General features: G+C 43.1%; 2 protein-coding genes across 10 annotated transcripts in view; both read left to right on the top strand.

Annotated features, from left to right (window-relative positions):
* Positions 1-1,508: 1,508 nt before the first annotated feature.
* Positions 1,509-3,088, top strand: LOC147061101 (heterogeneous nuclear ribonucleoprotein A0-like). Its single transcript, XM_085905576.1, has one exon. The coding sequence runs from the start codon at positions 1,591-1,593 to the stop codon at positions 2,530-2,532; it is 942 nt and encodes a 313-aa protein (XP_085761702.1). The 5' UTR covers positions 1,509-1,590; the 3' UTR covers positions 2,533-3,088.
* A 1,181-nt stretch (positions 3,089-4,269) lies between these two features.
* klhl3 (kelch-like family member 3) overlaps positions 4,270-12,628 on the top strand; it is an 8,362-nt gene continuing 3 nt past the window's right edge. Inside the window, exons 1-16 of one of the 9 annotated variants that reach the window (XM_085905566.1) lie at positions 4,270-4,365; positions 5,747-5,803; positions 5,848-6,028; positions 6,528-6,634; positions 6,723-6,844; positions 7,628-7,790; positions 8,121-8,230; positions 8,990-9,103; positions 9,683-9,832; positions 9,898-10,015; positions 10,289-10,486; positions 10,632-10,733; positions 10,814-10,942; positions 11,027-11,167; positions 11,256-11,399; positions 11,962-12,628. The exon at positions 11,962-12,628 is cut by the window's right edge and continues 3 nt beyond it. In XM_085905566.1, coding sequence (XP_085761692.1) covers positions 4,353-4,365; positions 5,747-5,803; positions 5,848-6,028; positions 6,528-6,634; positions 6,723-6,844; positions 7,628-7,790; positions 8,121-8,230; positions 8,990-9,103; positions 9,683-9,832; positions 9,898-10,015; positions 10,289-10,486; positions 10,632-10,733; positions 10,814-10,942; positions 11,027-11,167; positions 11,256-11,399; positions 11,962-11,990 — 1,878 coding nt within the window. In that variant the 5' untranslated portion in view covers positions 4,270-4,352 and the 3' untranslated portion in view covers positions 11,991-12,628. Of the gene's footprint in view, positions 4,366-4,454; positions 4,871-5,746; positions 5,804-5,847; positions 6,029-6,527; positions 6,635-6,722; positions 6,845-7,627; positions 7,791-8,120; positions 8,231-8,989; positions 9,104-9,682; positions 9,833-9,897; positions 10,016-10,288; positions 10,487-10,631; positions 10,734-10,813; positions 10,943-11,026; positions 11,168-11,255; positions 11,400-11,961 lie in introns of those variants that run through there. The other 8 variants (XM_085905568.1, XM_085905564.1, XM_085905565.1 and 5 more) reach the window with 8 other exon arrangements.

Genomic DNA, 12,628 nt, shown 5'->3' with positions numbered 1-12,628 from the left:
TATTTCAAAAATACACGTCTGCCCGCAGCCAATGCATGTAGGCTATGTAGGGTTTGACCATGTTCTTACTTAAATGTGACTTATGAACCATATCGCATTTATGAATATCTATATATATTTACTATCTTATGTGGACACATCATTTTTGCTCATTCCTGTTGATTATCCCTATATTTAGGTGTTCTTACACGTATTCCAGTAGGATATCCCAGCCAAAATAGCCGTAGCAGTTTGTTTGTAGGCTACGTCAGGACCCTGTTGATTACCTGGGGTCGGTTGTGATAGGAGTCTGAAATATCTCTTTAGGATATCAACATCCAGCCAACTAGGTATGTAAAAACAACCTATCTTATCTCTGTGTTGGTCAACCATGTATGGAAGCATATTATACCATCTCAAATCCTAGCTAATCCTTAAGTAAAACGCCATTGGGGTTGGGTCGGGATTTCAGTAGGTTTTTAATGACTTGGGAGGAGGGGATTCAAATTTTCCCACCATTTAAAAACTTAACTATGGCAACAGAAGTGGTGGTGTTCTGGTGTCTCTTGCCGAAAAGTATTTGTACACAATCTCATTTGCTTTCTCTGTTTTTTTTTTTCCCCCCTTCCAGGTTGCAATGGTAACCCGGGCAAAGGAGAAGGCAAAAGACAACCCCGGATGTGCCGATGCGGAGCAGAGCCGGCTGGTGCATGGTGCAGTCTTCTCAGGTGATCTCGGGACTTAACTAGCGGTGCTTTGCCAGATCAAAGACAACTGTTGTGCTAAAAGCTTTAATCGTGTCGTTGTTTGTATTACAGATTGTGGTGCTCAAGGGGATTCAACATCATAATCTTCTTTTAATGACAATCGTTTTTTATATATATCTGAGAATAAATTATGACCAATACACTGATGTCCTTATGTCAGTTATTTACACGGGGAGGATGTTGCTGTTCTGTTATATTGCTTTAGGACTACAAGTCTGGAGATGTGATGTCTTAAATGCAAGTTTTCCAAGTGCAATGTGAACATCGAAAGTCTACATTTCGTATCGTACTTGCTGATATATCTTTGTTGTGTAGGTCGCACCGTATCATACATGGGCTAAACCATTACTTTGGGATTAGAATAAATGTGAAGTTACACTGGAAATTAAATAACGGTAAGATACCCAAAAGAAATGTAACTGTAGTTATTGTATTAAACCCAATTCTGACACTATAGAATGACTCCCCTTGGTAAAACCTTTTAAATTAGAAAATGAATCGGTGCTCATAAATGGACACTTGTAATTCTAAGTGGGAACCTAATGTACGACTAAATGATAGAAGAGTCTACAACAGCAACATTTGCGCGACCGAAAGACATTGAAATAATCGAGGCTGCAAACGAGCCATGGACTCGCGCTCCCACATCTTTTGCGACGCCAAGCTTTGTCTCACGGAACGTGATTGGCTCATCGCCGCGGTAGGGTGTCGCCAGTTTTCAAACTGACCAATCAGCAACCGCAACGTTTTATGAAAGCGCGAGTCAAAACGTCCCGCCCCGCTCGTCGCTCATTGAAGAAGGAGAGGGACGGTGTGTCGCACCTTCCCTAGCTCGAATCTAGTCATGTCGTCCAAACTTACAAAGCTTTTTGTCGGAGGTCTGAACGTGGAGACGACGGACGATGGCCTCCGTGGCTATTTCGAGCAATTCGGCACCCTCAGCGACTGCGTGGTGGTCATGAACCAGATGCTAGGTCGCTCGCGCTGCTTTGGCTTCATAACCTACACAACGGCGGAGGAGGCCGACGCAGCAATGGCGTCCAGGCCACATGTCGTTGACGGCCGCAACGTGGAGCTCAAGTGGGCCGTGGCCCGGGAGGAAGCCAGCAACACAGACGCGTCGTCCAACGTCAAAAAGATATTTGTTGGCGGTGTCAAGGATCATCTGGAGTCCGAGAACCTCAGCGACTACTTCTCTCAGTACGGCCCGGTGGAGAAGGCCGAAATCATCACCGACAAGCTGAGCGGTAGGAAGCGGGGCTTTGGCTTTGTCTTCTTCGAGGACAGCGAGTCTGCCTCCAAGGCTGCGCTCACTAAGTTCCACACTATCAGCGGCACTAAGGTGGAGGTGAAGAAGGCCATGAGCAAGCAGGAGATGTCTGGCGGAGGTCGAGGTGGCGGTGGCCGCGGTCGCGGCAGAGCAATGTCGAGTTACGGCGGAGGAAGAGGAGGCGGTTACGGTTCGAGCAGCTACGGCGGGAGCTACGGAGGAGGAGGAGGAGGCGGCGGTTACGGTGGAGGAACCTACGGCGGCGGCTATAGTTCTGGAGGCTACGGTGGGGGCTACGAAGACTACGACAGTGGCATGAGTGGCGGGTATAGCAACGGGGACTTCGGGGAGGGCTACGGACAGCAGCACTCCGGCTACGGCGCCATGAAAGGGGGAAGCGGCTACGGCGCCATGAAAGGGGCAAGCTACACCTCGTTCCGGAGCAGTGCTCCGTACAGCAGAGGCGGCTATGGCCGCGGAGGAGGAGGAGGAGGAGGCTACGGAGGCGGCTATTAAAGTTCCCTCCACTTTTGATACGGTCACGGGAGGGAGTGGAGTGGGGGTGAAAAAGGGGTTCAGACTTCCAGAGAACTTGAATATATACCACCACGGAGGAGGTGGGTATGGGGGGTTCTCCTCTTCTGAGTCTGGGAGAGGTGTCCATCCCCCCCCCCCCCCCGACGGATGAATGAGACTACCCACCATTAACCTCCTCCCCGTCCATCGTGTTCCTCTTCACGGACGCTACTACTACAACTGAATTGTGAATTATTGATGAAACATTGTCATTCGCTCTATGTGATTACGGACACGTTTGTCACTTTTTCTTGCGTCTATGATTGTTTTTGGTTTTCTTTCCTGAGTTCTCTCAGGGTTTTTATGTCGACTTGTAGGCAGCGTGACAGTTGAATCGCTTGACTTTGTGTTTCTTCCCTCTGAAGCAGACAAACCCTTTTCCCCCCTCTGTCAGCTTTGATTTAATGTTTGTTTAGATTAAAACTGTTCTGAAATCCTGTTTAGCACATACATATGTTTGGTTTTATTAAAGTTTTTAATGTTCGGAAAATCTCAACGTTTTGAAGGTACATTTTCTAAAGGGTGCTATTTAACCACTGCCTCACAGAGGGCAGCATCTCCCTTTTTATCGATCGCCATTTTTGAGAAGAGATGGAAATTGGTTGATTTTTATAAAACCCCGACGGACAATGAAGAAAAAAAATTCGGGATGACCACTGAGTGTTACAGGTGGCAATTATTTTCCAGAGTTTAGGGCGGAACCCACGGGAAAGTAGGCCCATCTCAAACTAGAATGTTTTAGTGGTAACGTGCTTCGATTCTCTAACATTGACTGAACTTGCATACAAAAAGTGCGTGTCAGTTTGTCCAAAATTATTAAATGTCATTGCCAATGATATCTAAAGTGTATAAAATCCAAAGTTCACTCAATGTTTTAAAACGTGCTCATTTGAGCTGGAAACAAAATGGAGAGAAATTGCACTTTTCTCTGTGCTGCAGTCTCAATTCCAGCATTCATTATGCCTTGAAATACCAAATAGTTTTCAATTGTAAGATAAATGGCTAATTTAATTGTGCTGCAGTCTCAAAATCAGTTAATGCATGTCATCAGATTAAAAAAATGTAGTATACTATTATTTGGTAATTAAACCCCACAGTAGCATGACTCTAAATTAAAATAATACAATCAAAATAACTGACATTTAAGTGCAAATTTAACTAATGTAAAAGGTCAACAATCCTGAAATAATAGGTTCACTTCCTATTTCCCCAAATAAATGAACTGTCATTAGCTATTTCACATGCTAATGCAATTAGACTTTATGTAGCTATTTACTTGCCAATGAAGCTATTTTTAGGGCACAAACTAGTCCTCTGTGGTTATTAATTTTGTAAAGAAAATCATACAAAAGTACATCTTTTAAGGCTTTTCACAAATAGTTGCATGCTGTTTGTGAAAAACCTTAAGAGATTGTACAAGATTTTCAAGTCGTAGTACTCTTGCTCTTTGCTTTTTTCAACAATTTGTGACTAATATGCAATACTAAAATGAAAAATCAGTCAGTCTGTTCAGCTATTATTTATTTAGTAAGTAATGTGGTTTGGACATAATTTATGTAATTTTCGAAAAATGTATATATGTACTATATATTTTTGACTCAATTTGTCTTTGGATATGTAACGGAATTCAGCGTACGTAATAAATAAAGAAAAGAAATAAAGTGGCCAGAGTGGTCACAAAACTGGAATAGACGATCTCTGTTTCCGTGGGCAGCTGTGGGCCCGTGGTGTTGCGTTTGGGGACTCCGCAAGGATGGACGATGTGTCGCCGGGGTGAGTTCTTACCATAATTCCCCTCTAGACTTGTTTATGTCTTTCCAAATAACACTATTATTACCTCATTTTGACAATACGTCCTCAAATCACATGTCATGTGGTACAAAGAAAACGCGCTTCCTGCTTGGGGCACAAGCCCCCATCCTCCCACTAATAAGCTAGCATTTTATTGTTGATAATGATGATGATGATAATGATGACGAGAGCTAACGTGCTAAGTTGCTCCCTAATGTGACTTCTTTTTGTTTTGGGACACATGTCGCCTCATAAAGCTCCTTTCTAGACACGGCCGAACATTAAATACCCGATCGACAATTCCAGTCAGGTTGTGCGAGTAGTAAAGTTAAATGTGCTAAACGCTAACGTTGCTCAACTTGACCCCCCAAAAGACATTTTTCCAATTACAATATTACGTACAGTGTCTCAACTGGGATCGGATCCATACGCAACTGGGGAACACTTCCAATGTTGATAAATAATAAAGGTTGTGGGTGTAGTAAAGGTAAGTGTGCTAATAGCTAACGTTGCTCAACTTGACATTCAAAAAGGCTTTTTTTTTTTTTCCAACAAAAATATTACGTCAAGTGTCCCAACTGGGATTGGACCCATAAGCAATTGGGTAACACGTTCAATGTTGACAAATAATGAAAGCCAGTGGCTCAAACTTAAGGGTGTGAGTCAAGGTATTTTCAAAGGTAACGGTTTTTTCGGGTTCACGATTGAGGCAGACGTGGTTATCATTCTGATCACTTGCATTCGTGCATATGCATTTTGTGAATTCTGTTTTAACATTGTCTTTTTGCACATTATACATTGTACTTAAAAAAACAAAAAACAAAACAGTAACCCTGGTGGATGTTGAATTAAATGTAGCCTAATAGCGTTATTATTGGAGCCTTTGTGTCATTTTGTTCATTCACACAAATTCAAAAATCCTCCCCCGGAAGGCTATTACACTTAGATGAAATTTTTAGTTGTAAAAAAATGTCAAGCAGCCGTACTGAAATGAGAAAGCAAGTGAGCCATTTTGCTTTGAAGCATCCTATTGAGGGACATTTACTTAAATTAAACGTCACATGAAATCTGGTATACATCTCTTTCAAGAGTACATAGATACACGAAAAGTAGTACAAAGTAGGAGTACTAGTAGTAGAAGAAAAAAAGTTTCAAAAAGACACAGGAAGCAAACTTTTTAGGGTGATTCACTATTCGAATTTGTAAATTCCGCTCCTGCAGTTACTATACATAGCAAATTTGGTAGTCATTGCTAGAACTACAAAAAGCCCCAAAAATGCATGGGCAAAAAGACAAAGTCTGAAGTTTGCAATGTTTACCTCCATGTTTTCTTTCTGCCGTAATTCTTAAATTCCTCTTTCAGTTGTCATGGACTCTATTACTGCTAACATCATTTTGAAAATGACTCTCCCCATCAGCAGTTGAGTAAATTAGCACCTGTGGTAACTATTTGTGGAAATAAAGTAAATCTGTGTCATGGTTCCAGAGCCGCCGTGTCATGCGTTCCCAGTGTGGAGGTCCCATCGCATCCCATGTGCCATGCCGAGCCAGAAGAAGAAGAGTCCATGGCAGCAAATGGCACAATGCTGACTTTCAACCACACGCATATGAGGAAAGCCTTCCAGCTCATGAATGACCTTAGAAAGTATGTTATTGTTTTCATCTACCCCATTTGTTTTAACCATGAGTGTTTGCACACGTTGCAAGTTGATTTTACACGGGCAATAAAAAACGAACGGTTATAAATTAAATCAATGTATTTAGATGTATATTGTAATAGTAGTTTTACATAAAATCAGGCAATTATTTTGCATGCCTATCATGAGTAGACCTACAAAAAAAAAGTCGACAAATGCCATGCCTGAAAAGAGACTGGAGGGAATCTTGCTCCGAAGTTACAGGTTTAGGCTCAATAGGCTCAGTTGAGTTTTCAAAAAAAGCTGGTCTATCATTAGTAGACCTACAAAAGTCTCAAATAATCATACCAGTGAGATTGCTAATTTGCACAGAATTGGTCTTTTGACCCTTTTCCGGTGTCCTTCATATACAAAGTGGTCCTAGGAATGTATTCCTATTGCTACCAAATTTGAGGCATCGCCATAAAAGACAAAACTCTAACAACTTCCATTTTGGGTGTCCATCAGGAAGAAAATGCTTTGTGATGTCCAGCTGGTTGCAGGACATGTAACGGTGGAAGCGCACCGGGTGGTCCTGGCAGCCTCCAGCCCCTACTTCTGTGCCATGTTCACAGGTACTCTCTCCTTTCTGTTTGTGTGCTTTGATGGTCATGTGTTTGTTTACCTGTGTGTGTGTGTCTGTACATGTGCGTGCATGTGTAGGTGACATGAGTGAGAGTAAGGCCCAGCGAGTAGAAATTGGTGAGGTGGATGGCCCCACCCTCACCAAGCTGGTGGACTACATCTACACGGCTCAGATAGAAGTCACTGAAGACAATGTACAGGTGAGGTGATTGATTTCTCGCCCCGGTCTACGCAAAACGTAATGTCCTCTGATTGGTTCAGAACCACACGACAACATTTACCAATTTTGGAATTCGGTCCATGCAAAAGGCGCACCTTATTAAAAGGCGCACCTTATTAAAAGGCGCACCTTCGGCTTTTGAGGAAATGAAACGCTTTTAAGTGCGCCTTATGGTGCAGAAAATACGGGCGTAACATCATCAGTTTGGAAACTGTTTTTGTCCATCATGTTTTTGATTGGCATTTGTAATTTCCTAGTGCAGGGAATCCACTATTTTAAAATTTTGCTGGCTCCATATGAAAGAGCCTCTACCTCTTAGCTTGAAAACCCACCAATTCTTTTTTCATTCCAGCAGTGTACGCACGTGCGATCACGTCTTCGCAGCCTGCACACTTCCTGTCATTATTAGTCCAGGAAGTGTGCTCATGGAGAGAGACGGGAAATCCTCCCACTGTTAGTTGTGCGCCTCATTCACGAGTGCACCTCCATCACTAATGTGTTTAGTGGATAGCCGTCCTATTTACTTGGCCCTGTTTAACATGCAATTAGTGTCTGGTGGTTGTTTGTGATGCCCTCTTGCTCCTCCTTGGATTCTATTCATTATTTTGTGCTACCGCCACACAAAAAAAATCTGAAAAGGAAGCACAATGACAGAAAGCCTTAAACAGAGCGACACAGTGACACCTGCACCCCCCCTTCCAGAAAAAGCACCACCACAACCCACCTCCAAATTATGCTACTTTTTTCTGCGTTTCTTTTTCAGGTTCTGCTGCCAGCAGCGAGCCTCCTCCAGCTGATGGATGTGCGTCAGGCATGCTGTGACTTCCTGCAGTCTCAGCTTCATCCTTCCAACTGCTTGGGTATCCGAGCCTTCGCAGACGTGCACACATGCACCCAGCTTGTTGGACAGGCGCACGCATACGCCGGTGAGCTACTTGTCTACAAATGGAACTTTCAACGTAGACCACAGAACACAGTAGTAGTAATATTAAAGATATTCGCCTCGTCGTCTTAAAAATGACAAAAAGTGCATTAAAAAAATGTCACGTTAAATAAGGAGCCAGAAATGCAACTTTATTGCAAAACTGCTTTCAGTATTTTTGTTTTCTCTTTGACTTTTTGTGCATGAGTACTTTTATTTGCTCATTTTTCATTTATTCATTTGCTGTCAGAGCGGCTTGGCTTCCAATTTGGAGCTTCAACTGCATATCATGCGCTTGTAAATCTCATCAATTGTGTGTTTTTACATCTCACAGAGCAGCATTTCTCCGAGGTGGTCCAGTGTGAGGAGTTTGCATCTCTGTCTCTGCAGCAGGTATGCAGCCTGTTCTCCAGCGACAAGCTCACTGTGCCCACCGAAGAGAAGGTGAGAACACGCGCACAAAAAAATCTAATAAAATAGAGGCTGACTAGTAGGCTTGGGGATTTATGGATGAATCAATGAAAGATGAACTTTACTCACACCATAACAGTGGAAGGCAGAGTAATGATCTGTGCAGATAGAGTGTGTGGTGGGAGGGATTCGATTCAGCAAAAGCATTTTGATGCAGTCGGCTGGGGAGCCGTGTTTCAAAAAACGGTTTTGTTGGTTTCTGAGTTGCTAATAAAGGTCACACAGCTTTTTTTGATATCTTAACTTTTTTTTAGCGGTGCTGAGACTCAGTTTAGGGGTGCATAGACTAGAAACGCCCATACTTTTAACATGGGGTGTCAAACTCATTTTTTTTCGCGGGCCGCATTGTAGTCATAGCTTCTTTCAGAGGGCCATTATGACTGTCAACCCAAATAAATGTATGAGCACCTCATATTATATACAGTAAAAGCCACAAAACAAACTGACAAATAACTCGTTATCAAATCAGACGAGTAAAAACTGGTCAAATATAAATGAAAAAAAAGATATTAAAAATGAAGACAATTTGCAATTCTAGTAATGACACAAATTTGATGCACAATTTGTCTTTGCGGGCCACATAAAATGATGTAGTGGGCCGTATTTGGCCCCCGGGCCTTGAATTTGACACCTGTGCCTTAAACCCTACTTTGAAACCCCTTACCTGTTTGTATAAAACTCTTTACTGATTTAGCTGTGCTCTTCTTGGTCGCCCCCTGCCGGCTGTTGTAGGTGTTTGAAGCGATGATCTTGTGGATCAAACAAGACAGCGCCCGTGTGGAGCACATGCCCAAACTGATGGAACACGTTCGCCTTCCACTGCTCTCCAGGGACTACCTGGTTCAGGTACGTCAACACAACATCCATGCCTTCAAACATATGAACAGAAGGTCTTTCAGTTGACGTTTTTGCAAATTCCAGATTCACTACTCATGAATTAAACTAGAGGTGTTATTGTTCCGCGGAACTTATCCTAGCTATTCTGGGAAACACTTTTTTTGTACTCTTTCTGAAACACACTAAGATGCCACAAGATATTCCCGAAGTAGGTAATACGTTGGTGTGAAGAAAATAGGTTGAAGTGAGACCCCTCCGCTAAGAGACAAGCTTTGTATGTTGGGGAGGATCTAAGTTTAAATAAAAGCTATTTGGAGAAACTTTCTGCTGCAAGATCAAATCATTTCTAAACCATTTATTCTTAAGGATACATTTGTGGGATGGGTTTTGAAGTTATGTGAAAGAGAAAGTCAAGGCAAACATTTTCTTTACAATATGTCCTATTTTGTTTGTATTCCTATTTAGTTTTCTTTTTTCTTTTGTGTCCAAGATTGAGATTCAAACACAAAAATAAGTTCCTCTTCTATGGAGCCTGCATAGCCGTAAATAGACTATCGCACCCTTTGCCAAGATATGGTTCCCTTTCAGATCGTAGAAGAAGAGGCGCTAATCAAGAACAACAACATCTGCAAGGATTTCCTCATTGAGGCCATGAAGTATCACCTCCTTCCTGCGGACCAGAGACACCTCATCAAGACAGACAGGACGCGACCGCGCACACCTATCAGCATCCCCAAGGTGCTCACACAGACCACCCCGTATGTGTGCATATCTGTGGCTTACCGTTCGTTGTGTGTGGCCAGGTTATGATGGTGGTGGGCGGCCAGGCTCCCAAAGCCATCCGTAGTGTTGAATGTTACGATCTCCAAGAAGATCGATGGTATCAAGTCGCCGAGCTGCCGTCAAGACGCTGCCGAGCAGGTGTGTGTTGCGTAATGTCAATGAGTACATCATATGATTGACTTTAACAAAAAAATACAAATTGGGCATCACACCCTGCAGTGTAAACGTAGTCATATACTCACTCCACTGCGAATACAAGAAGGATTTATCGGAAACTTTCCACATTGTACCCTATTATGACAATATATTTAAAAAAAAAAGTGATTCTAAGATTTTTTGCTGATTGAGAAGAAGAAACTAAGAAATATATATAGATCCAAAAGATAAGATATATGTGTGTGTCATGTACAGGCGTGGTGTCGCTAGCAGGTCGAGTGTACGCGGTTGGCGGCTTCAACAGTTCTCTGCGCGAAAGGACGGTGGATGTGTACGACGGCGCCAGGGATCAGTGGAGCCCTGCAGCCAGCATGCAGGAGAGACGGAGCACCCTGGGGGCGGCCATGTTGGGGGGGCTGCTCTACGCTGTGGGAGGCTTTAATGGAAGCATAGGTACACTCACTCACTCACTGTCATTTGCTCACTAAACATCTTTTGAATAGCAGTAGTGACTGGTGCACAACTCGGACATCGACATTCATGCATGATAGACTTTTAGAAACTTGTCCAGTGTCATGTTTTCATGTGTTGCGTACAGGTCTGTCCACAGTGGAAGTGTACAACCCAAAAAGTAATGAATGGACGTACGTGATGTCCATGAACACGCGGCGTAGTAGCGTTGGTGTCGGCGTGATCGACGGTACGAACACCTCTATGTGCTCATGTGTGACTCAGAGAGAGAGAAAGATCACATGACTTATGTGTGAGCACGTGTCTCAGGTAAGCTGTACTCTGTGGGGGGTTACGACGGAGCTTCACGTCAGTGTCTCAGTACAGTGGAGGAATATGACCCTGTCTCTGATCAATGGGGTTATGTCGCTGACATGAGCACACGCCGCAGTGGAGCAGGTAAAACACCAACACACATTCACTCACTTCAACTGCAATGTCATCCTACTTGAAACATGTGAACACAAACAAATGTCTTTGCAGGTGTGGGGGTTTTGGGAGGGCAGCTGTATGCAGCCGGCGGCCACGACGGGCCCCTAGTGCGGAAGAGCGTGGAGGTTTACGACCCAGCCAGCAACACGTGGAGGCCCGTGTGCGACATGAACATGTGTCGGCGTAATGCCGGTGAGAGGACGTCGTCGTCTCACAGCAATATTAAATCAACATTGTCATGTAGCATTGTATCACTGTTGCGTGCGTGTCCGTTTTTAAGGCGTATGCACAATCAACGGTCTGCTCTACGTGATCGGAGGCGACGACGGCTCGTGCAACCTTTCCTCCGTGGAGTTCTATGACCCGGCCGTGGACAAGTGGAGCCTGGTTCCCACCAACATGAGCAATGGACGCAGCTATGCCGGTGAGACACAGCTTTTATTCACTTCCTGTTTCTGAGCGGTGCTGCTGTTTGAGAAACTTCCTCTCTTCACTTCTTTTAGTGGGCAATTATTGAAATCATAATTTTGAATTCAAATTCCCTGACATGATTGTTATTCATGAGCTACTAAGTACTTTCTAAACTTCAAATCATGTTTATTTGAGATAGGGGATTACGTTTTGAAAACTAAACTAAAGGCAAATAAAGCATATGAAAGACATTTGATTTTTCCGTTATATTACAGGTGTAAACGTAATAGTTTGACGTGCCGTCTCGTAAGCGTTCACCACGACGATAAGATTATTTCCTTCCATCAAAAGCCTTTTATTTGGAGCGTCGACATTCATTGATACTTTTAGATGAGGCAAATTGTATTTATTTAACTTCACACTCAGAATGTGTTTATTGGAGTTATTCAACCAGGCAATTGTAGTTGCACTTGGCAAATGTTTCGTCCCACAAAGAATAAAAGGTTTATTTAATCTGAGGTGCACACTCCCTTCCGCTACCCTCAACCCCGCTCTGCTCATTGTGCTGCGTACAGGAGTTGCAGTCATCGACAAACCTTTCTGACTGTGGCAAGTGTTTAAAATGGCCGGCGTTTGACGCTGGCGAGAAGTAAAAGATCCTGAATGCCGCCTCTGCCATTACTGCTCCAAAGGAGCCAATTGGGATTTATCCCGTCAGTGTTTTAGACCTGGATCGAGTTGCTGTTTACACTGCGGAGGATGGTGCTCCAGTTAAAAACCCAAGCAACAAATATGCACTTTGGTGTCAAGCACACGTTTCTTCTCAGGCTCTCCGAATGGAAGGCATAGACGATGCCAACTGGACCACCACCAGCAACAACACACGTTTACATTCATGTTCTAGTGGACTTAAACACAAAAAGAACCCATAAAAATGTATTTTGAATACTCAAAAAAAGATGTAAACATATGTTTGTATGCAAACCAGGTGAAAAAGCACTGCTGACGTAACATACTACTGATGAACAAAATGGTGGTCCATGAAGTTTTTATATGTTGTGTTTCTTATACTAATATTACAAAAGAAGTGTCAAAATGCACTGTACCTATAGAAAGGCTATGCTTATTTATTACAGGGCTTGCATTTATATTGTAATTACTGCTACTCTTTGTACCACGTCATTATGCTTCAGATGATTTTGAACGATTGAAAATAAGTAAATCTGCACAGATTAAAAATAT

The sequence above is a fragment of the Syngnathus leptorhynchus genome, chromosome 2, assembly GCF_054491065.1.
Source record: "Syngnathus leptorhynchus isolate UIUO chromosome 2, UIUO_Slep, whole genome shotgun sequence".
Lineage (NCBI taxonomy): Eukaryota > Metazoa > Chordata > Actinopteri > Syngnathiformes > Syngnathidae > Syngnathus > Syngnathus leptorhynchus.
The sequence above is the reverse complement of the archived record's forward strand: the minus strand, read 5'-3'. Positions and strand labels throughout refer to the sequence as shown.

What these genes read in the sequence shown, in the direction of transcription:
- LOC147061101 (XM_085905576.1), top strand. Translation starts at nt 1,591, where the DNA reads ATGTCGTCCAAACTTACAAAGCTTTTTGTCGGAGGTCTGAACGTGGAG.